At 48.3% G+C, this 24,648-nt stretch overlaps 1 protein-coding gene and 1 non-coding gene across 3 annotated transcripts in view; one reads left to right on the forward strand and one right to left on the reverse strand.

Annotated features, from left to right (window-relative positions):
- Nucleotides 1-8,261: 8,261 nt before the first annotated feature.
- ITGAL (integrin subunit alpha L) overlaps nt 8,262-24,648 on the forward strand; it is a 55,542-nt gene continuing 39,155 nt past the window's right edge. Inside the window, exons 1-9 of one of the 2 annotated variants that reach the window (XM_003930073.4) lie at nt 8,262-8,486; nt 9,833-9,935; nt 11,259-11,353; nt 11,466-11,533; nt 15,100-15,217; nt 15,340-15,470; nt 17,869-18,014; nt 20,239-20,371; nt 20,534-20,684. In XM_003930073.4, the coding sequence (XP_003930122.1) occupies nt 8,426-8,486; nt 9,833-9,935; nt 11,259-11,353; nt 11,466-11,533; nt 15,100-15,217; nt 15,340-15,470; nt 17,869-18,014; nt 20,239-20,371; nt 20,534-20,684 (1,006 nt within the window). In that variant the 5' untranslated portion in view covers nt 8,262-8,425. Of the gene's footprint in view, nt 8,487-9,832; nt 9,936-11,258; nt 11,354-11,465; nt 11,534-15,099; nt 15,218-15,339; nt 15,471-17,868; nt 18,015-20,238; nt 20,372-20,533; nt 20,685-24,648 lie in introns of those variants that run through there. The other variant, XM_074382024.1, reaches the window with a different exon arrangement.
- On the reverse strand, nt 19,545-19,606 carry LOC120367456 (U7 small nuclear RNA). Its single transcript, XR_005581840.1, has one exon. It is a non-coding gene; the product is annotated as a U7 small nuclear RNA (small nuclear RNA).

Consider the following 24,648-nt stretch of genomic DNA (forward strand, 5'->3'; position numbering starts at 1 on the left):
AAAAAAAAAAAAAAAAAAGACCCTACATGATTCCTTCTATAGGTTATTCTGAAAAAACAAAACTGTGGGGACAGAGAACAGATCAATAGTTGTCAGGGTTTGGGGTAAATGCAAGAATTCACTACTAAGTAGCAAAAAGGGTTTTTGAGTGTGAGGGAAAGATTCTGTATCTTGATTGTCATAGTGGTTAATCAAGAGTATACATTTGTCAAAACTCACAAACTATACTCTTTTAAAGGGTGAACGTTAATGAGTTTAAATGATACACAAATCTGGCTTTTATTTTTTAATTTAATTTAATTTTTAAAAATAGAGATGAGGTCTCACTATGTTGCCCAGGATGGTGTCAAACTCCTGGGCTCAAGTGATCCTTCCACCTCAGCCTCCAAAAGTGCTAGGATTACCGGTGTGAGCCACCCATCCAGCCTAAAGCTGGCTTTAAAGAGTCCTGGGAGGTTTATGTATTTCAAAAATTAGATGGAGGGTCTTTGGTTTTCCCTGTCTTGGTGGCTATGGAGCTGTGCATTGTCCAAGTTGCCAGCTAATTTTGTATTTTTAGTAGAGATGGGGTTTCACTATGTTGGTTAGTCTGGTCTCAAACTCCTAAACTCTTGATCTGCCTGCCTCAACCTCCCAAAGTGCTGGGATTACAGGTGTGAGCCATGCACCCAGCCCAGTTTTTTTTTTTTTTAAATCTGAAAACATATTATGATAAATGCACATAAGCTTGCCTGCCGAAACTTAAATCCTAATTCAAGTATCTAAATTTTGAGATGGCCTGAGGGAAAACGTTCACACAGGAGATGGCTGACTTAACCATTAATTCTCAGTTAGATGTTCTGTGGTGAAATAATTATAGTTTTTCCAAACAGGTCAAACCTGTGTAGTTAACTATTAAAACTGTTTTGTTGAGACAGAATCTTGCTCTATTGTTCAAGCTGGAGTGCAGTGGCACGATCTTGGCTCACTACAACCTCCGCCTCCCAGGTTCACATGATTCTCCTGCCTCGACCTCCTGAGTAGCTGGGATTACAGATGTCCACCACCATCCATGGCTAATTTTTGTATTTTTAGTAGTAGATCGGCAGAGGGAGAGTTTACTGTGTTGGCCAGGCTGATCTTGAACTCCTGACTTCAGGCGATCTGCCCTCCTCGGCCTCTCAAAGTGTTGGGATTACAGGTGTGAGCCACTGCTCCTGGCCTAAATTTTGTTGTTGTTCATAAAAAATATATGACTTCAATTATTATTATTTTTTTAGATGGAGTCTCGCTCTGTTGCCCAGGCTGGAGTGTAATGACGTGGTCTTGGCTCACTGCAACCTCGGCCTCCCAGGTTCTAGCGATTCTTCTTCCTCAGACCCCTGAGTAGCTAGGATTACAGGCGCCTGCTACCACACCCAGCTATTTTTTTGTGTGTTTTTGGTAGAGATGGGGTTTCACCATGTTGGCCAGGCTGGTCTTGAACTCCTCACCCAGTGATCCACTCACCTCAGCCTCCCAAAGTGCTAGGATTACAGCTATGAGCCACCTCGACCGTCCAAAGGCTTCAATTGTTAACAACGATTCCTCCTGGGATTTAGGGATGGGGGGTGAACATTAAAACAATGCTTATCCGGCCGGGCGCGGTGGCTCAAGCCTGTAATCCCAGCACTTTGGGAGGCCGAGGCGGGTGGATCACGAGGTCAAGAAATCGAGACCATCCTGGTCAACATGGTGAAACCCTGTCTCTACTAAAAATACAAAAATTAGCTGGGCATGGTGGCGCGTGCCTGTAATCCCAGCCACTCAGGAGACTGAGGCAGGAGAATTGCCTGAACCCAGGAGGCGGAGGTTGCGGTGAGCCGAGATCGCGCCATTGTACTCCAGCCTGGGTAACGAGAGCGAAAACTCCGTCTCAAAAAAAAAAAAAAAAAAAAAAAAAAAAAAAAACCAAAAAACAATGCTTATCCTTCTTCTTCATACACTTCCACAGCGTTTGAATTTAAAATATATACTCTCTTTGTAATGTCAGAACAAAAAAGAATTTGGTTGGAAGGAAGTTGGAACTACTCAACAGAGAATCAAAGAAATCAGCCTGAATTATCTGATCTTAACTGAATTTTCAAAAGACTGTGTAATATCTTCTAATTACCACAAGCCAGCTCTTCCCGTTCCAGCTGAGGACAGTAGAGATGATAGATAATCTGTCTGAAAAGGTTTCCTCAGGCCAGTGACATCTTTGCAGGTTGAACAGAATTTCTTCACAGAACAGAAAGAATCTGAAGAGCCTTCTCAATTTCTTATAAAAGAATATACTTCCTTCACTCTGTTGTGTTTTGAATATTTTTATGTTTTTGTCTGTGTATAAAGACAGGGTATCACTCTGTCACCCAGGCTGCAGTGCAGTGGCATGATCATAGCTCATTGCAGCCTCCACCTCCTGGGCTCAAGCAGTCCTCCCACCTCAGTTTCCCAAGAAGCTAGGACTACAGGGGTGCACCAGCATGTTTGGCTAACTTTTTTTTTTTTTTTTTTTTTCAGTAGACACAAGTTCTTGCTAAGTTGCCCAGGCTGGTCTTAAACTCCTGAGCTCAAGCAATCCTCCCGCCTTGACCTCTGAAAGGGCAGGTATTACAGGCATAAGCCACCGTGCCCAGCCAATATTTTTATTATTTATTTATTTATTTGAGATGGAGTTTTGCTCTTGTTACCCAGGCTGGAGTGCAATGGCACGATCTCAGCTCACTGCAACCTCCGCCTCCTGGGTTCAAGCAATTCTCCTGCCTCAGCCTCTCAAGTAGCTGGGACTACAGGCGTGCGCCACCATGCCCAGCTAATTTTTTGTATTTTTAGTAGAGACGGGGTTTCACCATGTTGACCAGGATGGTCTCGATCTCTTGACCCCGTGATCCACCCGCCTCGGCCTCCCAAAGTGCTGGGATTACAGGCGTGAGCCACCGCGCCCGGCTATTTATTATTTTTTTTTAAGACTCAGTCTCGCTCTTGTCCACCAGGCTGGAGTACAATGGCATGATCTCGGTTCACTGTAACCTCCACCTCCTGGGTTCAAGGGATTCTCCTGCCTCAGCCTCCAGAGTAGTTGGGATTACAAGTGCCCACCACCATGTCCAGCTAATTTTTTTGTATTTTCGGTAGACACGGGCTTTCACCATGTTGACCAGGCTGGTCTTGAACTCCTGACTTCAGGCGATCCGCCTGCCTCAGCCTCCCAAACTCCTGGGATTACAGGTGTGAGCTACCACGTCTGGCCTATGTTTTTTTTTGTTGTTGTTGTTGTTTTGAGACGGAGTTTCGCTCTTGTTACCCAGGTTGGAGTGCAATGGCGCGATCTCGGCTCACCGCAACCTCCGCCTCCTGGGTTCGGGCAATTCTCCCACCTCAGCCTCCTGAGTATCTGGGATTACAGGCACGCGCCACCATGCCCAGCTAATTTTTTGTATTTTTAGTAGAGACGGGGTTTCACTATGTTGACCGGGATGGTCTCGATCTCTCGACCTCGTGATCCACCCGCCTCGGCCTCCCAAAGTGCTGGGATTACAGGCTTGAGCCACCGCGCCCGGCCATGGCCTATGTTTTTTAATGGTAGTTTAATTTTTTTTTTTTTTTTTTTTTGAGACGGAGTTTCGCGCTTGTTACCCAGGCTGGAGTGCAATGGCGCGATCTCGGCTCACCGCAACCTCCACCTCCTGGGTTCAGGCAATTCTCCTGCCTCAGCCTCCTGAGTAGCTGGGATTACAGGCACGTGCCACCATGCCCAGCTAATTTTTTGTATTTTTAGTAGAGATGGGGTTTCACCATGTTGACCAGAATGGTCTCGATCTCTCGACCTCGTGATCCACCCGCCTCGGCCTCCCAAAGTGCTGGGATTACAGGCTTGAGCCACCGCGCCCGGCCGATAGTTTAATTTTTTTTAATGGTAAAGTTATACATCCTCATTGTAAAAAAAAAAAAACCCTGCAGACTATATAGAAATGTATAAACTTCATTCTGCAGAACTAACCACATTTAGAGTGTGGTTGTATATCCTTTCCTAGTTAACAAATATATACATACATATATAATTTCATTTTTATTTTTTATTGAAATGCAATTCATATACCATAAAACTCACCATTCGGAAGTATACAATTCACCAGGCATGGTGGCTGACACCTGTAATCTCAGCACTTTGGGAGGCTAAGGAGAGAGGATCGATTGAGCCCAGGAGTTTGAGACCAGCCTAGCCAACACAGCGAAACCCTGTCTCTACAAAAAATACAAAAATTAGCCAGCTGTGGTGGCACACACTTGTAGTTCCAGCTATTTGGGAGGCTGAGGTGGGAGGATTGCTTGAGCCAGGGAAGTCAAGGCTACAGTGAGCCATGATCGCACCACTGCACTCCAGCCTGGGTGACCCTGTCTCAAAAACTAAAAAATGAGACCCTGTCTCAAAAAAAAAAAAAAAAAAGTGTAGAATTCAGTGGTTTTAAAACACATTCACGAAATTGTGCAATCATTACCATGGTCTATTTCCAGAACATTTCATCACCTGAAACGAAACCCCATGCCCATTAGTAGTGGATCCCTAGTCTCCATTTCTCCCATCTCCCGCAAGCATCAATCTGCTTTCTGTCTCTCTAGATTTGCCTGTTCTGGATATTTCACTTAAGGGAGTCAGACCACATGAGACGTTTTTTGCTGGCTTTTTTTCACTAAGTGTATTTTCAAGGCTTACTCATATTGCAGCATGTACCAGTACTAGATTTTTTTTTTCTTTTTTTTTTTTTTTAGATGGAGACTCACTTTGTCACCCAGGCTGGAGTGCAGTGGCGTGATCTCTGCTCACTGCAAACTCCGCCTCCAACCACCACCTCCCAGGTTCAAGTGATTCTCCTGCCTCAGCCTCCTGAGTAGCTAGAATTACAGGCGCGCACCACCACCCTCAGCTAATTTTTGTATTTTTAGTAGAGAGGGGGTTTTACCATGTCGGTCAAGCTGGTCTTGAACTCCTGACCTCAGCTGATTTGCCTGCCTTGGCCTCCCAAAGTGCTGGGACTACAGGTGTGAACCACCGCAGCTGGTCTGATTCTTTTTTACAGGCGAATAATGTTACATTGTATGGCTATACCCTATTTTGTTTATCCGTTTGTCAGTTGATGAACGTGTGGATTGCTTCCAGTTTGGGGCTAGTATGAATCATTATTCATACTGCTATGGTAATTCATGTATAAGTTTTTGTATGAACATACGATTTCAGTTCTTTTGGGTATATACCTAGAATAACTTCTGGGTCATATGGTAACTCTACGTTCAACTTTTTTTTTTTTCCCTGAGACAGAGTCTCACTCTGTCACCCAGGCTGGAGTACAGTGGTGTGATCTCAGCTCACTGCAACCTCTGCCTCCCAGATTCAAGCGATTCTCCCACCTCAGCCTCTTGAGTAGCTGGGATTACAGGCACACACCACCACAACCTGCTAATTTTTGTACTTCTAGTAGAGACGGTGCTTTGCTATACTGGCCAGGCTGATCTCGAACTCCTGATCTCAGGTGACCTCAGGTCTCAAACTCCTGACCTCAGGTGACCTCAGCCTCCCAAAAGTGCTGGAATTACAAGCATGAGCCACCACGCCCAGCCTATGTGTAACTTTTTTAAAGAACTGTCGGGCTGAGTATGGTGGCTCATGCCTGCAATCCCAACACTTTGGGAGGCTGAGGTAGGCACATCAGTTGAGCTCAGGAATTCAAGACCAGCCTGGGCAAGGTAGTGAGACCCCCATCTCTACAAAAAATACAAAATTAGTCAGTCATGGTGCCCTGCACCTGTAGTCCCAGCTACTCAGGAGGCTGAGGTGGGGGAACAACTCGAGCCCATGAAGTTGAGGCTGCAGTGAGCCGAGATCACACCACTGCACTCCAGCCTGGACCAGAGTGAGACCCTGTCTCAAAAAAATTAAAAATAAAAAAGAACTGTCAAAGTGTCTGGCCCAGCAGCCACACCATTTTATATTTCTGCCAGCAATGTGTACCAGGGTTCCAATTTCTTCACATCTTCACCAAAGCTTATTTCCTTTGTTTTAAACTCTAGCCATCCTAGTAGGTGTAAAGAGTAGATCTCATTGTGGTTTTGATTTGCATTTCTCTAATGACTAATAACGTTAAGTATCATTTCATGTGCATGTTGGCCATTTACATATCATCTTTGGAGAAATGTCTACTCAGCCCCTTTGCTCATTTAGAAACTTAGGTAGGTTGGTTTGAGTGCAGTGGTGTTTAAAACTAATTTTTTTTTCTTTGAGATGGAGTCTTGCTCTGTCGCCCAGGCCGGAGTGCAATGGCAAGATCTTGGATCACTGCAATCTCTGTCTCCTGGGTTCATGCGATTCTCCTGCCTCAGCCTCCCGAGCAGCTGGGATTACAGGCATGCACCTGAACCCATGAGGCAGAGGTTTCAGTGAGCCGAGATCGCCCCATTGCACTCCAGCCTGGGTAACAAGAGCGAAACTCTGCCTCAAAAAAAATTTTTTTTGTGTGAATATATTCTGGTGTCCAGGCACAGCGGCTCAAGCCTGTAATCCCAGCACTTTGGGAGGCCGAAGTGGGCAGATCACAGGTCAGGAGATCAAGACCAGCCTCGTCAACATGGTGAAACCCCGTATCTACTAAACATACAAAAATTAGCCAGGCATGGTGGTGCACACCTGTAATTCTAGCTACACAGGAGGATGAGGCAGAAGAATCGCTTGAACCCAGAAGGCAGAGTTTGCAGTTAGCCAAGATATGCGCACCACTGCACTCCAGCTTGGCAATAGACTGAGACTCTGTCTAAAAATATATATGTATATATGTGTGTGTGTGTGTGTGTGTGTGTGTGTGTGTATTGTGGAGACAAATCCCTTATTAGAGATATGATTTGCAAATATTTTCTCCAATTATTAAAAATTTTTTTTTTTTTTTTTTTTTTTAATAGAGATGGGGTTTCACCATGTTGGCCAGGCTGGTCTGGAACTCCTGACCTCGGGTGATCCACCCACCTTGGCCTCCCAAAGTGCTGGGATTACAGGCGTGAGCCACCACACCCGGCCTCCAATTTTTTTTTTTTTTTTTTTTTTTTGAGACGGAGTTTCGCTCTTGTTACCCAGGCTGGAGTGCAATGGCGCGATCTCGGCTCACTGCAACCTCCGCCTCCTGGGTTCAGGCAATTCTCCTGTCTCAGCCTCCTGAGTAGCTGGGATTACAGGCACACGCCACCATGCCCAGCTAATTTTTTGTATTTTTAGTAGAGACGGGGTTTCACCATGTTGACCAGGATGGTCTTGATCTCTCGACCTCGTGATCCACCCGCCTCGGCCTCCCAAAGTGCTGGGATTACGGCTTGAGCCACCGCGCCCCGCCCCAATTTTTTTTAAAGAATTTAAAAAAAAAATTTTTTTTTTTTTTTTAGACGGAGTTTCACTCTTGTTACCCAGGCTGGAGTGCAATGGCGCAATCTCGGCTCACCGCAACCTCCGCCTCCTGGTTTCAGGCAATTCTCCTGCCTCAGCCTCCTGAGCAGCTGGGATTACAGGCACGCACCACCATGCCCAGCTAATTTTTGCATTTTTTTTTTTTTTTTAGTAGAGACGGGGTTTCACCATGTTGACCAGGATGGTCTCGATCTCTTGACCTCGTGATTCACCCGCCTCGGCCTACCAAAGTGCTGGGATTACAGGCGTGAGCCACCGCGCCCGGACAGATTTTTTTTTTTAAAAGACAAAGTTTTGCTTTGTTGCCAAGGCTGGTCTTGATTCCTGGCTTTAAGGGATCCTCTCACCTACAACTCAAGTCTCAAAGTGCTGGGTTTACGGCCATTGAGCCACTGCACCTGGCCTCCAATTTTTTAGGTATTATCTTTTAGAAGCAAAACGAGTTACTAAATACACCATTCTGTAACCTGCTCTTTTCTTTAATAGTAGTTCATGTGCATCTTTCTAGGTCAAGAGAAAGCTATGTCACTTTCCCCCCCATTTTACTGTTCCTTCCCTCATTCTTTTTCACTGCTGCATAGCATTCCATGGTAATTTTGCCACCGTTTATTGGCATGGTCCTCTGCTGAGCTTTACAGAGTCCCTAGTTGGGGTGTTAGTGACAGACCGTGACAGCAGTGAAGACAGTCATCTCCCCATGCTGTCAGCTTTCAGATGATGTGAAAATGCAAGCAGCCACAGGAAATGTCTCTAACCTGCTTACACTTCCTCCCTGAAGCCCTGCGGTTTCACAACCCCTACAGGCGCGCCTCCCTCCCCGCCCAAGAGTGTCACCAGCCTGGTGCTTCTGTGAGAAAGTACCACTGTAAGAGGCCAAAGGGCATGATCATTTTCCTATTTTACCCTGTCTAGGTCGCCAGCAAATCCCAAGGGTCTCCTGAGGCTGCCCCTGGAGCCACAGGTCCCTCCAGTGCTGGAAGAATGAAGGATTTCGGCATCATCGTGATGGCCATGGCGCTGCTGTCTGGGTTCTTTTTCTTTGGTAGGCAAGGGAGGAGGCAGGGGATGGGACATGTGTCTGTGACCAGAGAAACTGCAGGGCTTGGTGGAGCTGGGCTTAACAAGGAGCTGCCCCCTAAAAGTGGGCTTGGTCTTAGGGGTATGGGGCCCTGGGATCTTGGAAGGAGAAACTGGGGAGTGGGGAAGTAAAAGAAACAACTAGGCAAGGGGTGGAGGTAAAGACAGAGAAGGGAGCATAAGAAGGAGCAGTGGAGTCTTTAAAAAGTCAGATGGGGCTGGGGCTGGTGGCTCACGCCAGTAATCCCAGCACTTTAGGAGGCCGAGGCGGGTGGATCACCTGAGGTCAGGAATTTGAGACCAGCCTGGCCAACATGGCAAAACTTCGTCTCTACTAAAAATACAATAAAATTAGATGAGTGTAGTGGCACATGCCTATAATCCCTGCGACTCAGGGGGCTGAGGCATGAGAATCATTTGAACCCAGAAGGTGGAGGTTTCAGTGAGCCAAGATCGTGCCAATGCACTCCAGCCTGAGGGACAGAGTGAGACCTTGTCTCTTAAACAACAAACAAACAAAAGGCAGATAGTTAATGAGTAGGTAGAGCTGAGTGGGGAGTGCTGGGCTCTGGGCCATCGGGGGGGGGGGGGGGGGGGTGCCGCCGGTGGTACCACCCCTGTGCGTTTTAGGCAAGTCCTTTCCCCCTTTCCAGAGCTTCAGCTAAACAAATGAAGGCCCGACCTCCCTGACGTCCTAGGATGCTCTGAACTAAACTCCATGCCGGGAGAGAAAATAAGGCAGAAAGGACAGCCTGGGTGCCTAGGCAGGCCGCATGAAGGGGAAGGGGGCTGGGAAATCTACCGGTGCTTGAAAGACTGGCCTTTCGAGCAGGGAGTGGGGAGGCAGCCCCCCATGGATCAAGGGAGCTAGAATCTGAGAATATGGGAAGGGGCGCCTGGGCCCCATGACCGCAGAGTGGGTGGTGGAAGCGCACCCGGCCCTGGGGCATCCCCATGTTGGCCTCTTCCTGGGAACTTGGCCACCCTCTGTCTCAGGGCCCCTCGGATCTGCTCCTCTTTCTGGGGCCTCTGACTTCTCATCTTTCCTTCTTTGCAGAGAGGCCAAACGGGAAATTGTGTCCTCAGGCCCTGGGAAGAGCTTTCAGAGCTCTGGGGGGCTGGGAGTCGCTCCTTCCATATTCCCTGAAGTCAACACCCTGGAGGGGAAGCGCAGAGCGCGGGTCTGCTCCGCCCACCCGGTGCGGGCGGTCTGGGGAGTGAGAGCCAGGTGGGCGTGGGGCTGGCCACCTGCTGGGCACGTGCAGGGGCGGGGATCATTGGGTAGCATATGACCCCTCTTGCCTTCCTCAGCACCGACCTCGAGCTACAACCTGGACGTGCGGGGCGCGCAGAGCTTCTCCCCACCTCGAGCCGGGAGGCATTTTGGATACCGCGTCTTGCAGGTCGGAAACGGGTGAGCTGTGATCCCCAAGTCCTCCCTGCGATGCCCGCCCTGGGGCAGACCCCGAGGCGGTGGCCGCCTCCCCGACCATCCCCTGGGTCAGTCGGTGGCACGGGGCAGCTCTCCAGGGGTTCCTGTCTGGAAGAGCCTGTCGTGGGAATCCTCGGAGACAGGAATGAGGGATCAAAAAGACGGTTAGGGGCGAGCAGGGGTCCATGGAAGTGTCGAACAGGGAAAGATCCCAGCCCCAAACAGTTTGCATCGCCCAGTAGGTTCCTGCCGGCCCCTTGGTCCCTTACTGCTGCCAGTGCCTGGAAGCCAAGGGTTTGTTCACCCTTCCTAACCCTTCTCAAATACCCCACCGTCCAGCACGCAGTAGGTAAGCCATGAATGGCTTTTGAATTAAGGACTGAATGAAAGAACCTGTCATGAGACATTCTGGCGGATCAGTCTCTGGGCCTCCGAGACTAAATGCAAAGGAACCTTAACTTTTTAGGGTTCTGGTATTTGGAATTATTTCTCTGGGATTCTGTAGGAAAGAGGTGAGGACGGAGGCACCTTCTTTTTCTTTTCTTTTCTTCTTTTTTTTTTTTTTTTTGAGACAGATTTTGCTCTTGTCGCCCAGGCTGACGTGCAGCGGCTCCATCTTGGCTCACTGCAGTCTCCACCTATGGAGTTCAAGCTATTCTCCTGCCTCAGACTCCTGTGTAGCTGGGGTTACAGGTGCCCACCACCACACCTGGCTAATTTTTGCATTATTAATAGAGATGGGGTTTCACCGTGTTGGCCAGGCTGGTCTCGAACTCCAGACCTCAGTTGATCCACCCACCCCGGGCCTCCCAAAGTTCTGGGATTACAGGCATGAGCCATTGCTGCCAGACCAGAGGCACCTTCTTTTTTTTTTTTTTCTTTTTCCGAGATGGAGTTGCGCTCTTGTTGCCCAGGCTGGAGTGCAATGGCTTGATCTCGGCTCACTGCAACCTCCGCCTCCTGGGTTCAAGTGATTCTCCTGCCTCAGCCTCCTGAGTAGCTGGGATTACAGGCATGCACCACCACTCCCTGGCTAATTTTGTGTTTTTAATAGAGACAGAGTTTCTCCATGTTGGTGAGGCTGGTCTCAAACTCCCGACCTCAGGTGATCCGCCCGTCTCAGCCTCCCAAAGTGCTGGGATTACAGGCGTGAGTCACTGCACCTGGCTCAGAGACACCTTCTTGAAGGGGAATGGCTGCAGTGCTTGGAAAAAATGCAGCGGGAGATCTGAACCTCCTTAGCGGGCAGGAGTGGGTGGGTACAGATCTAGGCCACTCCCTCTTACAGGTGAGATTTCTCACCAGGGTCTTCGTGGGAGCTCCAGGAGAGGGGAACAGCACAGGAAGCCTCTATCAGTGCCAGCCAGACACAGGACACTGCCTGCCAGTCAGCCTGAGAGGTGAGTAACTGGCGGGTGAGCTGGGAGGAATGGGATCCTGGGGACACTGAGGCTGGCCCCAGCCCACCTAGATTGCTTGAGCTCCTCCAGAGCAACCTTCTGGTGCCTACAGGTTCCAACTATACCTCCAAGTACTTGGGAATGACCTTGGCAACAGACCCCACAGGTGGAAGCATTTTGGTAAGAATTTTGCACAGTGGCGTTATCAGAGCCCGTGAAGCTCATTCAGGGAATGAGAAATGAAAAGAAGAAGAATGTGGATAAAGGTTTCCACAGAAGGTCAAAGTCAATTAGCGTTTATTGAGAACCAATAAGTCAATTATTGGTCCTCATTTATCAGAGTCAATTAGTGTTTATTGAGAACCAATGATAAGCCAGCTTTTTTTTTTTTTTTTTTTTTTTTTTTTTTTTTGAGACAAGGTCTGATTCCATTGCTCAGGCTGGAGCGTAGTGGTGTGATCACAGCTCATTGCAGCCTCAACCTCCCTGGGCTCAGGTAATCCTCCCACCGCAGCCTACCAATTATCCGGGACTACAGGCACATGCTACCACGCCCAGCTAATTTTCGTATTTTTTGTAGAGATAGAGTGTTACCACATTGCCCCAGACTGGTCTTGAACTCCTGAACTCAGGAAATCCTCCTGCCTCAGCCTCCCAAAGTGCTGGGATTACAGGTGTGAGCCACCACACCCAGTAGTCAGCTATTTTCAAGAATTTATGTCACTTTTCTTCCAAACATGAAATATCTACAATCATTGATATGCAATATGATTTTTAATGGTATACAAGCTTTTAATGTTTTCATAGTTATATATTTCTTTATATGGCTTTAATGGCTTGTTAAAAAAATATATCAAGCACATCAAATTTATAATATCCTAGATCATATTGAGTAAGAAGAGGCTGAAGTTAAAAATTTAAAGAAGAATATTAAGAAAATAATATGCTTATGTGGCAGATATTGTGAAGCATTACGCAAATGCCTAAACTTTAGGAAACACTCCTTTCTTTAGCGGGGGTACAGAATTTCACTCTTGTCACCTAGGCTGGAGTGCAATGGCATAATCTCAGCTCACTGCAACCCTGCCGTGTGGGGTTCAAGCGATTCTCCTGCCTCAGCCTCCAGAGTAGCTGAGATTACAGGCACGTGCCACCAAGCCTGGCCAATTTTTCTATTTTTAGTGGAGATGGGTTTTTGCTGTGTTGGTCAGGCTGGTTTCGAACTACTGACCTCAAGTGATCCACCTGCCTCGGGCTCCCAAAGTGCTGGGATTATAGGTGTGAGCCACTGTACTCACACTTTATCTTTTTTTTCTTTCTTTCTTTCTTTCTTTCTTTTTTTTTTTGAGATGGAGTCTCACTCTTGTTGCCCAGGCTGGAGTGCAATGGCTCCATCTCAGCTCACCACAAGCTCCACCTCCTGGGTTTAAGCAATTCTCCTGCCTCAGCCTCCCAAGTAGCTGGGACTACAGGCATGCGCCACCATTAACCCTCACGACACTCAGGTGAGACAGGGATCAGGGTACACGATTTGCAAACAAGGAAACAGGACCAAAGGGGTTAAGAGACTTGAGTCGGGATTTGAATAAAATTCTTGTTTGATTCCAAGTTCATGGCTCTTTCCCATTTATCCCAGCTAGCATCCTTCTGTGTGAGAGGTGGAAGACTGAATGAAATACTAATCCAGTATTTAAGTACAGCCTATTTATTTAGCTACTTTTTTTTTTTTTTTTTTTTTTTTTTGAGACAGAGTTTCGCTCTTGTTACCCAGGCTGGAGTGCAATGGCGCGATCTCGGCTCACCGCAACCTCCACCTCCTGGGTTCAGGCAATTCTCCTGCCTCAGCCTCCTGAGCAGCTGGGATTACAGGCACGCACCACCATGCCCAGCTAATTTTTTGTATTTTTAGTAGAGACGGGGTTTCACCATGTTGACCAGGATGGTCTCGATTTCTTGACCTCGTGATCCACCCGCCTCGGCCTCCCAAAGTGCTGGGATTACAGGCTTGAGCCACCGCGCCCGGCTATTTAGCTACTATTATATGCCAGGCGTTGGGTGAGGTTCTGATGGAGGAAGGGGAGTGAGATACAAAGTTGATGAGGCTGGGCCAGTGGCTCACACCTGTAATTCCAGCACTTTAGAAAGCCAAAGCTGGAGGACTGCTTGAGGCCAGGGGTTCAAGACCAGCCTGGGCAACCCTGTCCCTACCAAAAGAAAATATTTTTTAATTAGCTGGGCATGGTGGCACACAAGTGTGGTCCCAGCTACTTGGGAGGATCAGTTGAGGGCAGGAGTTCAAGGCTGCAGTGAGCTATGATCACACCACCACACTCCAAGCCAGGGAGACAGAGCAAGGACTGTGTCTAAAAAAAAACAAACAAAAACAAAAACAAAAAAATGATCATGATACAAGCCCAGACTTTGAAGAAATTGCAGTCTGGCAGGAAAGAGTGGTAAATGAAGGAAATGACTTCGGGAGGCTGAGACGAGTGGATCACTTGAGCCCAGGCGCTTAAGAGTGGCCTGGGCAATATGGCAAAACCCCATCTCTATGAAAAAACATTAGCCAGACATGGTGGCATGTGTCTGTAGTCCCAGCTATTTGGGGGGCTGAGGTGAGAGAATCACCTGAGCCCAGGAAGTTGAGGCTGCAGTGAGCCCTGATTGTGCCACTGCATTCCAGCCTGGGTTATGGGAGTGAAACCAAGAGAGAGAAGAGGGAAGGAAGGAGGGAGGGAGGGAGGGAAGTAGGGAAGGAAGGAGGGAAGGAAGGAGGGAAGGAAGGAAGGAGGGAAGAAGGGAGGGAAAGGGAGTGACAGGAAGGAAGGAAGGAAAGAAAAAGAAAGAAGAGAGAGAAAGAGGAGGGAAAGAAGGAAGGAAAGAATGACTGAAGGAAGGGGAGAGGAGAAGAGAGGAAGAAAGAAAAAGGAAGAAGAAAAAAGAGAAAAATGAAAGAAAGGAAGGAAGGACAGATGGATGAATGGATCGAGTGGGCGTGATGGCTCATGCCTGTAATCCCAGCACTTTGGGAGGCAAAGGCTGGTGGATCACGAGGTCAGGAGTTCGAGATCAGCCTGGCTAATATAGTGACAGCCCATCTGTACTAAAAATACAAAAATTAGCTGGGCATGGTGTCAGGCACCTGTAGTCCCAGCTACTCACGAGGCTGAGGCAAGAGAATCACTTGATTGAACCTGGGAAGTGGAGGTTACAGTGAGCCAAGATCACACCAAGATGCACTCTGGCCTGGGCAACAGAGCAAGACTCTCTCTCTCAAAAAAAAAAAAAAAAAAAAAAAAGGAAATGGAAAAGGAAAGAAGGAAGGAAGGGGAAGGGAGAAAGAAAAGAAAAAAGAAAGAAAACAAAAACAGAACAAAGAAAGAGAGAAAGGAAAGAAAGAAAGACACTGTGTATTCTGGGAATCTTGATAATTTGATTTGGCTGAAACACAGACAGGGAGGTTGGGCCTAGGAGAAGATGGGCCTGTAAACGTGGGGTTGCGTGCAATGTAAGCCCAGCTAAGGAGGCTAGAGTTTATCTTCCAGGCAGTGAGCATGGCAGGATTGGCAGGATGGGAGGGACGGGCACCAGTGACTGTGGACATGGGCATTCTTTCCCTTGCTAGCCATTGGATAGAGGGAGTGAGGGAGGGACGAGGACTCTGAACGTTCTTATTCTTGGTTGACGGTGCCCAAAAGACACATAACCAGTGGGAGACCCAAATCTGTGGCCTTTGCTTCCTTTAGGCCTGTGACCCTGGGCTGTCTCGAATGTGTGACCAGAACACCTATCTGAGTGGCCTGTGTTACCTCTTCCACCAGAATCTGCAGGGCCCCGTGTTGCAGGGGCGCCCTGGTTTTCAGGGTAAGGAACTGGGGACTCAGTGGGTAAAATTACCTCCAGGTGGCTGCTCCTAGAGAGAACCGGCATGGACGGGTCAAACACCAGAGGCGCTTCACTGGGTCTCTTGCGTCTGACCTCTGCAGAATGTATCAAGGGCAACGTTGACCTCGTATTTCTGTTTGATGGTTCGGGGAGCTTGCAGCCGGATGAATTTGAGAAAATTCTGGAATTCATGAAGGATGTGATGAAGAAACTCAGCAACACTTCCTACCAGGTAAAAATGTTAGGATTCTTGGTTGCAGGCAACAGATGCCTACCTGAACTGGCTTACACCATGAAAGGAAATTTTAGTGTGTGGCATCCTCAGAACCTATGGGCACGGCTGCAACTGGGCCTGTAGAAGGAACAAGAACCAGGGAGAAAGCCGGGCGCGGTGGCTCAAGCCTGTAATCCCAGCACTTTGGGAGGCTGAGGTGGGTGGATCACGAGGTCAAGAGATCGAGACCATCCTGGTCAACATGGTGAAACCCCGTCTCTACTAAAAATACAAAAAATTAGCTGGGCATGGTGGCGCGTGCCTGTCATCCCAGCTACTCAGGAGGCTGAGGCAGGAGAATTGCCTGAACCCGGGAGGTGGAGGTTGCGGTGAGCCGAGATCGTGCCATTGCACTCCAGCCTGGGTAACGAGAGCGAAACTCCGTCTCAAAAAAAAAGAAAAAGAACCAGGGAGTAGAAAGTTCTAGGAGGCTCTCTAGTTCTTATTTCCTTTTTTATATAGACAGAGTTTCACTCTTGTTGCCCAGGCTGGAGTGAAATGGCGCGATCTTGACTCACTGAAACCTCCGCCTCCCGGGTTCAAGCGATTATCCCTGCCTCAGCCTCCTGAGTAGCTGGGATTACAGGCACCTGCCACCACACCCAGCTGATTTGTGTGTTTTTAGTAGAGATGGGGTTTCACCGTGTTGGCCAGACTGGTCTCGCTCGAACTCCTGACTTCAGGTGATCCGCCCGCCTTGGCCTCCCTCAAGTGTTGGGATTACAGATGTGAGCCAATGCGCCTGGCCATTTTTTCTTTTTGAGATAAGGTCTTACTGTGTCCCCAAGGCTGGAATACAGTGGCACAATCACAGCTCACTGTAGCCTCAAACCTCAAACTCCTGGGCTCAAATGATCCTCAAATGAGGATCAAATGTGCCCGGTTAATTTTTAAATTTTCTGTAGAGATGGTGTATCACTGTGTTGCCCAGACTGGTCTCAAACTCCTGGATTTCTCAAAAGATCCTCCTGCCTTGGCCTCCCAAAGTGCTGGGATTACAGGCATGAGCCACTGTGCCCGGCTAGTTCTCATTTCTATTTCTTTTTGCATCTTAGCTTCCTTCTTCTCTTTTCCCAGTCTCTGTAGACTGGCTCCCTTAGCGCTTTTAGACCACGTGGACCCATGGAAAGCTCCTAAGTTCATGTGTTGAAATTCCAAGAGGGCTTTTTACCTTCCCCTCAACCAACTCCTCCCTTTGGAAATTCCCAGTTGTCAGAGAAGAGATTCTGGCTGCCTAGCTTCAGTCAGGTGTCCACCCCGGCCCAGCCAGCTGTGTCTAGTTAAGCCGGGTCACTTAGCAGAAATATGGCTACCAAATCCCATCCCTGTCAATGACGTAGGTGGACCCAGAAAACAGGAGCTAGGTACACAGTATTACGTGAGGGAGCAGACGTTTATTTCATTTTATTTCTGTGCTTATTCTTATATTACCTCATTTTCAAAAGAATGATCTGAGGGACTGATGTGGAGTCGGGTTGCGCAGGTCCTGCCTAAGATTGAGCCAGGCACAGTGGCTCACTCCTATAATCCCAGCACTTTGGGAGGCTGAGCCAGGAGGATCACTTGAAGCCAGGAGTTTGAGACCAGCCTGGGCACCATAGCAAGACCCTGTCTCTACAAAAAATAAGAACTAGCCAAGTGTGCTGGCAGTTGGCTGGGCCAGGGTGAACACCTGACTGAAGCTAGGCCAGCCAGAATCTCTTCTCTGAGAACTGGGAATTTCCGAAGGGAGGAGATGGTTGAGGGAAAGGTAGAAAGCCCTCTTGGAATTTTAACACGTGAACTTAGGAGCTTTCCATGGGTCCATGTGGTCTAAAAATACAAAAGTCATCTGGGTGTGGTGCCTGTAGTCCCAGCTACTTCAGAGGCCGAGGTGGGAGGTTATGGCTTGAGCCTAGGGAGCTGAGGCTGCCGTGAGCTATGATTTCTCCCCGTGCTCCAGCCTGGGAGGCAGAAGAAGACCCAGTAGGGACTTGAAAAAGAAGTAGAGTTTGGGGCTGGGCGTGGTGGCTCACACCAGTAATCCCAGCACTTTGGGAGGCCAAGGCAGGTGGATCACCTGAGGTCAAGAGTTCGAGACCAGCCTAGCCAACACGGTGAAACCCCGTCTCTCCTAAAAATACAAAAAAATTAGCCAGGCATGGTGGCATGTGCCCATAATCCCAGCTACTTGGGAGGCTGAAGCATGAGAATCGCTGGAACCCAGGAGGTGGAGGTTGCAGTGAGCTGAGATCACGCCACTGTACTCCAGCCTGAGCAACAAGAGCAAAACTCCATCTCAAAAAAAAAGTGAGTTTGGAACAGACAAATGGAAAGAGATATGTAACTATATATCATTTCTTCCTTCCTTTTCTAGTTTGCTGCTGTTCAGTTTTCCACAGAATACAAAACGGAATTTAATTTCTTAGATTACGTTAAACAGAAGGACCCTGACGTTCTGCTGAGGCCCGTAGAGCACATGTTGCAGTTGACCAACACCTTCGGTGCCATCAACTATGTCGCGTGAGTTCTCTTTTGCAGGAGAGCGCATTCTGGGTGACCTATCTCCTTCTAGCTGCAGGGCATGGGAACTCAGTAGGTAGGTACAGCAAGGGGCAGTTGATTGTCTGAATTAAAGTGGAACAATTTTACTGCAGGTTCTTTCGGTTGTACATGACAGAAATCCACTTTGTACTAACTAAATCCAAAAGAGAAAGTCTAAGCCAGGTGCATGATCTGTAATCCCACTGCCTTGGGACGCTGAGGCCAGAGGATCTCTTGGGCCCAGGAGTTTTTGTTTGTTTATTTGGGTTTGTTGTTGTTGTTGTTGTCGAGACAGAGTTTTGTTTTGCTCTTGTTGCCCAGGCTGGAGTGCAGTGGCCCCATCTCAGCTCACTGCAACCTCCGCTTCTCAGGTTCCAGCCATTCTCCTGCCTCAACCTCCCAAGTAGCTGCGATTACAGGCCTGTGCCACCATGCCTGGCTAATTTTTTTTTTTTTTTGTATTTTTAGTAGAGATAGGGTTTTCCCATGTTGGCCAGGCTGGTCTCAAACCCTTGACCTGAATTGATCCACCTGCCTCAGCCTCCCAAAATTCTGGGATTATAGGTGTGAGTCACCACACCTGGCCTATGAGCCCAGGAGTTTGAAGCTGCAGTACGCTATGATCACACCATTGTACTACAGCCTGGGCAACAGACCAAGATCCTATCTCTAAAAAAAAAAAAATTTTTTTTTAATTTAAAAAGAAGAACCAGGACACCAATGTGGCTGGAGAGAAATAAGTGAGAGGGGAAAATAGTAGGTGATAAGGTCAGAGAGATCTTGAGGGTTGGATGGGTTAGTGACTTAGAGGCCATAGTGAGGGCTTTGGCCTTCCTCTAAGTAAGATGAGACGTCATTAGAGGTTTTGAGTAGAGGAGTGATGATCTGATTTACGTTTTTAAAAAGATCCCTCTGGCTGCAGGGTGGATATTAGAGTGTAGAGGGGGCAAGGGCGGGTGGAAGCGATGGGACCAGTTATGAGGCTACTGAAAAGTCCAGATGAGAGATAACGGTTGTTTAAACCAGGGTGGAAATCCACGAACAGGACCCGAGATAGGCCCATGTGTGTGTGGATGGAGATTGGAGAAGCATTTTGCATCCAAGAAGGAACCAGCAATCTTGATAGCAGGTGTTGGTGGGTGAGATGGTTCATAGTAAGAGCTATGCCCAACCCAGCTTGCTCAAAGGAAGGCTGTGGGCAAGGCAGGGATTTTCTTTTTCTTTTTTTTTAAACTCAAGACTGGAGTGCAGTGGCATGATCCTAGCTCACTGCAGTCTCAAACTCCTGGGCTCAAGCAATCCTCCTGCCTCAGCCTCCTGAGTAGTTGGCATATAATCACATATCACCACACCTGGCTAATTGTTTTCATCTTTGCAGAGTTGGGGTCTCGCTATGTTGCCCAGGCTTGTCTGGAACTCCCACAGCAGAAATTTTTAGCCTCAGCCCATCTGGTGTTCAGTTCTCCCTTCTTTATTATTATTTTATTAGTATTTTTATTTTTTGCATGGTGGGGATTTTTGGCAAGAAACAGAACGCCTGCTAGACAAATTCTAAAAGAGCTGTAACACTAGTTCTCCCTTCATCTCGCATGCCCAAGCACCCCCTCTGTACTGGGAGCCAGAGATACAGCAACAAACCCAACATGGTCCTTTCCTTGAGGAACTCATGATTTAGGGGGGAAATTGACAGAGAAAAAAGTCACGGTAGTTTACTAGGTTCGCTGCTATAGTAAAGATCCGTAGGCAGCCTGGGAACCATGGGAAGGCCGAGGAGGTGCAGGGAAAGCTTGCTCTGGAGGAGTGACTCTCCAGTTTTCTTCAGCTATGGGACTCTCTCTTCCCCATTGAAATCTCACCTGGATCAACATCTATAACTGATTGAAGAACGGTGGCCATGTGGTTGCAATGGAGGGTAGGAAGGACAGAGTCATTCCTCACAAAACCTCCTCCTCCTGACCAGGGGCTCTGGCTGGGACACCTTCTGGGCTGCCCAGGCTGCAGTGTGAGGATCACTGGTCCAGAGGGAGAGGGATGGCAGCAAGAAGGTTCAGAGGTGACCGCTGCAGGCTTGGAATCCTGGCCTGGGAGAGGCGGGAAGGCCTTTTTCGTAACCAGTACAGCGGTGACTCGATGAGCAGGTGGGGAAGGAGACCTCAGGCCCTGGTTTGAGGGAGTCTCTCACCTCCTCCTTTCCTGGACATAGGAAAGAGGTGTTCCAGGAGAAGCTGGGGGCTCGGCCAGATGCCACCAAAGTGCTCATCATCATCACAGACGGGGAAGCCACCGACAATGGCAACATCGATGCGGCCAAAGACATCATCCGCTACATCATTGGGGTATGGGCCCCGGGCCCCGGCTTCTTTGTGCGTCTCGCCTTCCCTCTCCTCTTCCCGAACCCCAGGTCCCTTTCTCCCTGGGGCCAGACTCTTGTAAGCATAATAGGAAACTGGACTGAGGTTTGGGGGAATGCCAGCTCCTCACTCTCTACTCCCTCACAGATTGGAAAGAATTTTCAGACCAAGGAGAGTCAGGAGACACTCCACAAATTTGCCTCAAAACCTGCGAGAGAGTTTGTGAAGATTCTGGACACATTTGAGAAGCTAAAAGATTTATTCACTGAGCTTCAGAAGAAGATCTATGTCATTGAGGGTGAGTGGCAGGCCCTGGGAGAGGGCTCGGGAGGTGCATACGGAAATTCCCCTGGGACATCAGGCTGGGGCTCGGTGGCTCACGGCTGTATTCCCAGCACCTTGGGAGGCCGAGGCAGGTGGATTGATTGAGCTCGGGAATTTGAAACCAGTGTGGTGGCTCATGCCTGTAATCTCAGCACTTTGGGAGGCCAAGGCGGGCGGATCACCTGAGTTCAGGAGTTCCAGACTAGCCCGGCCAACATGGTGAAACCCGGTTTAAAAAAAAAAAAAAAAAGACCAGCCTGGGCAACAAGGTGAAATTGCATCTATACTAAAAATGCAAAAAATAGCCAGGCGTGGTGGTGTGTGCCTGTAATCCCAGCCTCTCAGGAGGCTGAGGCACAAGAATTGCTTGAATCCAGGAGGCAAAGGCCAAAGTAAGCCGAGATCACGCCACTGCACACCAGCCTGGTTGGCAGAGGAAGACTCCATTCCAAAAAAAAAAAAAAAAAAAAAAAAAAAAAAATGGCAGGCCGTGGTGGCTCATGCCTGTAATCCCAGCACTTTGAGAGGCTGAGGTAGGCAGATAACCTGACGTCAGGAGTTTCGAGACCAGCCTGGCCAACATGGTGAAACGGTCTCTACTGAAAATACAAAAATCAGCTGGGGGTGGTGGTGCGTGCCTGTAATCCCAGCTACTTGGAAAGCTGAGGCAGGAGAATCACTTGAACTCGGGAGGTAGAGATTGCAGTCAGCCGAAACATGCCATTGCACTCCAGCCTGGGTGACAAAGGGAGACTTTGTCTCAAAAAAAAAAAAAAAAAGAAGAAAGAAAGAAAAGAAAAAAAACTCTTGTGGGACATCATATTAGAAACACAAAGAATAATAAGCACTTACTGAGTATCTGACCTTGTACTAAGGGCTTGCCTAAATAAAACAGACCTCTAGGAGGAATTTAGGAGCGGGTCATTTGGGAGCAGCCTCTGTGATCTTTCTTTCCCTCCCTCCCTTCCTTCCCCCACCTCCCTCCCCTCCTCCCTCCTCTTCCCCACCCTTTCCCCCTCTCCCCCACTCCTCTCCCTCCCGTTCCCTCCCCTCCTCTTCTCTTTCTTCTTTCTTTTTTTTTTTTTTTTTTGAGACGGAGTTTCGCTCTTGTTACCCAGGCTGGAGTGCAATGGCGCGATCTCGGCTCACCGCAACCTCCGCCTCCTGGGCTCAGGCAATTCTCCTGCCTCAGCCTCCTGAGTAGCTGGGATGACAGGCACGTGCCACCACGCCCAGCTAATTTTTTGTATTTTTAGTAGAGACGGGGTTTCACCATGTTGACCAGGATGGTCTCGATCTTTCGACCTCGTGATCCACCTGCCTCGGCCTCCCAAAGTGCTGGGATTACAGGCTTGAGCCACCGCGCCTGGCCTCTTTTTTCTTTCTTTTCTTTTTTTCTTTTCTTTCACAGGGTCTCACTGTCATCTAGGCTTGGGTACGGTGGAATGATCACAGTTCACTGCAGCCTTGACCTTCCAGGCTCAGGTGATCCTCCCACCTCAGTCTCCCAAGTAGCTGGGACTACAGGTGTGTGATACCACACCTGGCTAATTTGTGTGTGTGTATTTTTTGTAGAGGCAGTAGTTTTGCTGTGTTGCGCAGGCTGATCTCAAATTCCTGGTCCCAACCAGTCTACCCACCTCGGCTTCCTGAAGTGCTAGAATTACTGACGTGAGCCACTGCGCCTGGCCCTCTGATATTTCTTTCTGAAATTTCCATCTTCTCTTGGAGCTCAGGTTGATCCAGGCCTGACTGTATCTTGCTGGTGTGATCCGAGCCCTGTGGAGTGAATGTAATTCCTCCCACTTCTTGCTCAGCTGTCGCACTGTCACTTATCTTAGGCTCCACATTACTTCGGAAGGGCAGACTGGCAGGGGCCAATGTGAAGAACTCACATGTCTTCTTTCCTGGCCTAGCATAAGAGAAGATTTTTTTTTTTTTTTTTTTTTTTTTTTTTTTTTTTTTTTGAGACGGAGTTTCGCTCTTGTTACCCAGGCTGGAGTGCAATGGCGCGATCTCAGCTCACCGCAACCTCCGCCTCCTGGGTTCAGGCAATTCTCCTGCCTCAGCCTCCTGAGTAGCTGGGATTACAGGCACGTGCCACCATGCCCAGCTAATTTTTTTGTATTTTTAGTAGAGACGGGGTTTCACCATGTTGACCAGGATGGTCTCGATCTCTTGACCTCGTGATCCACCCGCCTCAGCCTCCCAAAGTGCTGTGATTACAGGCTTGAGCCACCATGCCTGGCCTTCGAGAAGATTTTTATTGTGGTCACTGGATGGAGGACTGGTTATGGAGGGCCTCTCCCCAGGAAACTTAGTTGACCAAAAGCTATGAGATTCCTACAGGAAAGTCTCCTTTGCTAGGACATGGCCTTAGTGTTCAATTCAGTTAAAGAAGCAATGGGCTGGGCATGGTGGCTCATGCCTGTCATCCCAGCACTTTGGAGGCCGAGGTGGGTGGATCACCTGAGGTCAGGAGTTCAAGAACAGCCTGGCTAACATGGTGAAACCCCATCTCTACTAAAAATACAAAAATTAGCTGAGTGTGGTGGCAGGTGCCTGTAATCCCAGCTACTTGGGAGGCTGTGGCAGGAGAATCACTTGAACCTGGGAGGTAGAGGTTGCAGTGAGCTGAGATTGTGCCACTGCACTCCATCCTGGGTGACAAGAGCAAAATTCTGTTTCAAAAAAAAAAAAAAAAAAGGCCGGGTGTGGGGACTGACACCTGTAATCCCAGCAATTTGGGAGGTTGAGGCAGGCAGATCACGAGGTCAGGAATTCGAGACCAGCCTGACCAATATAGTGAAACAGTGTCTCTACTAAAAATACAAAAAGTTAGCAAGGCATGGTGGCGCGTGCCTGTAATCCCAGCTACTCAGGAGGCTGAGGCAGGAGAATCGCTTGAACCCAGGAGGCAGAGGCTGCAGTGAGCCGAGATCGTGCTATTGCACTCCAGCCTGGGCAACAGAGCGAGACTCCATCTCAAAAAAAAAAAAAGAAAGAAAGAAAAACAAGCAATTGTCCAGCTTGGGCAACACAGCAAGACCCCATGTCTAAATACAATACAAATGAAAAGCGAATTTTTTAAAAAAACATTTTTAAGTGTTTCAATTTTAAATTAAAAAATGTTTTTTAAAAAAATTTACTCTCAACTGGCTTTTGAGCTGAGATATGAAAGATGAGATTCAAACAGCAATGTGAGGAAGCTGGAATGAGGGCAGAGAGCATTCCAGGCAGAGAGCAGCACAGGTGCCAGGGCCAGGGGCTGGGCATGCTGGGAAAATGGAAAAAGTTCAATGTGACCGGAGCACAGTGAGGGACGGAGAGAGGTTGGCAGGGAGGTAGGAGCCTTCCAGGACCTCAGAAGGAGTTTGGATTTCAGTGTGAAGATTGATGAGAAATCATGAAGGAGTTTTTTGTTGCTTTGGGACAAGGACTCGCTCTGTTGCCCAGACTGAAGTGCAGTGGGGCGATCGTGGCTCACTGCAGCCTCAATCTCCTGGGTTCAAGCAATCCTCCTACCTCCACCTCCTGGGTAGCTGGAACTACAGATACACACCAACACACCTGGCTAATTTTTAAATTTTTTGTAGAGACAGAGTTTCTACTATATTGCTCAGGCTGGTCTTAAACTCCTTAGCTCAAGCAATCCTTCTGCCTCAGCCTCACATAGTGCTGGGATTACAGGCATGAGCCACTGCGCCCAGCCCGTGAAGAGTTCTTTTTTTTTTTTTTTTTTTTTTTTTGGCGGGGGGTCCAGGGACAGAATCTTGCTCTGTCAGCCAGGCCAGAGTGTACAATCTTGGCTGACTGCAATCTCCATTTCCTCGGCTCAAGCAATTCTCCTGCTTTAGCCTCTCAAGTAGCTGGGATTACAGGCATGTGCCACCACACCCGGCTAATTTTTGTATTTTTAGTAGAGATGGGGTTTTACC

The sequence above is a fragment of the Saimiri boliviensis genome, chromosome 12 (assembly GCF_048565385.1).
Source record: "Saimiri boliviensis isolate mSaiBol1 chromosome 12, mSaiBol1.pri, whole genome shotgun sequence".
Lineage (NCBI taxonomy): Eukaryota > Metazoa > Chordata > Mammalia > Primates > Cebidae > Saimiri > Saimiri boliviensis.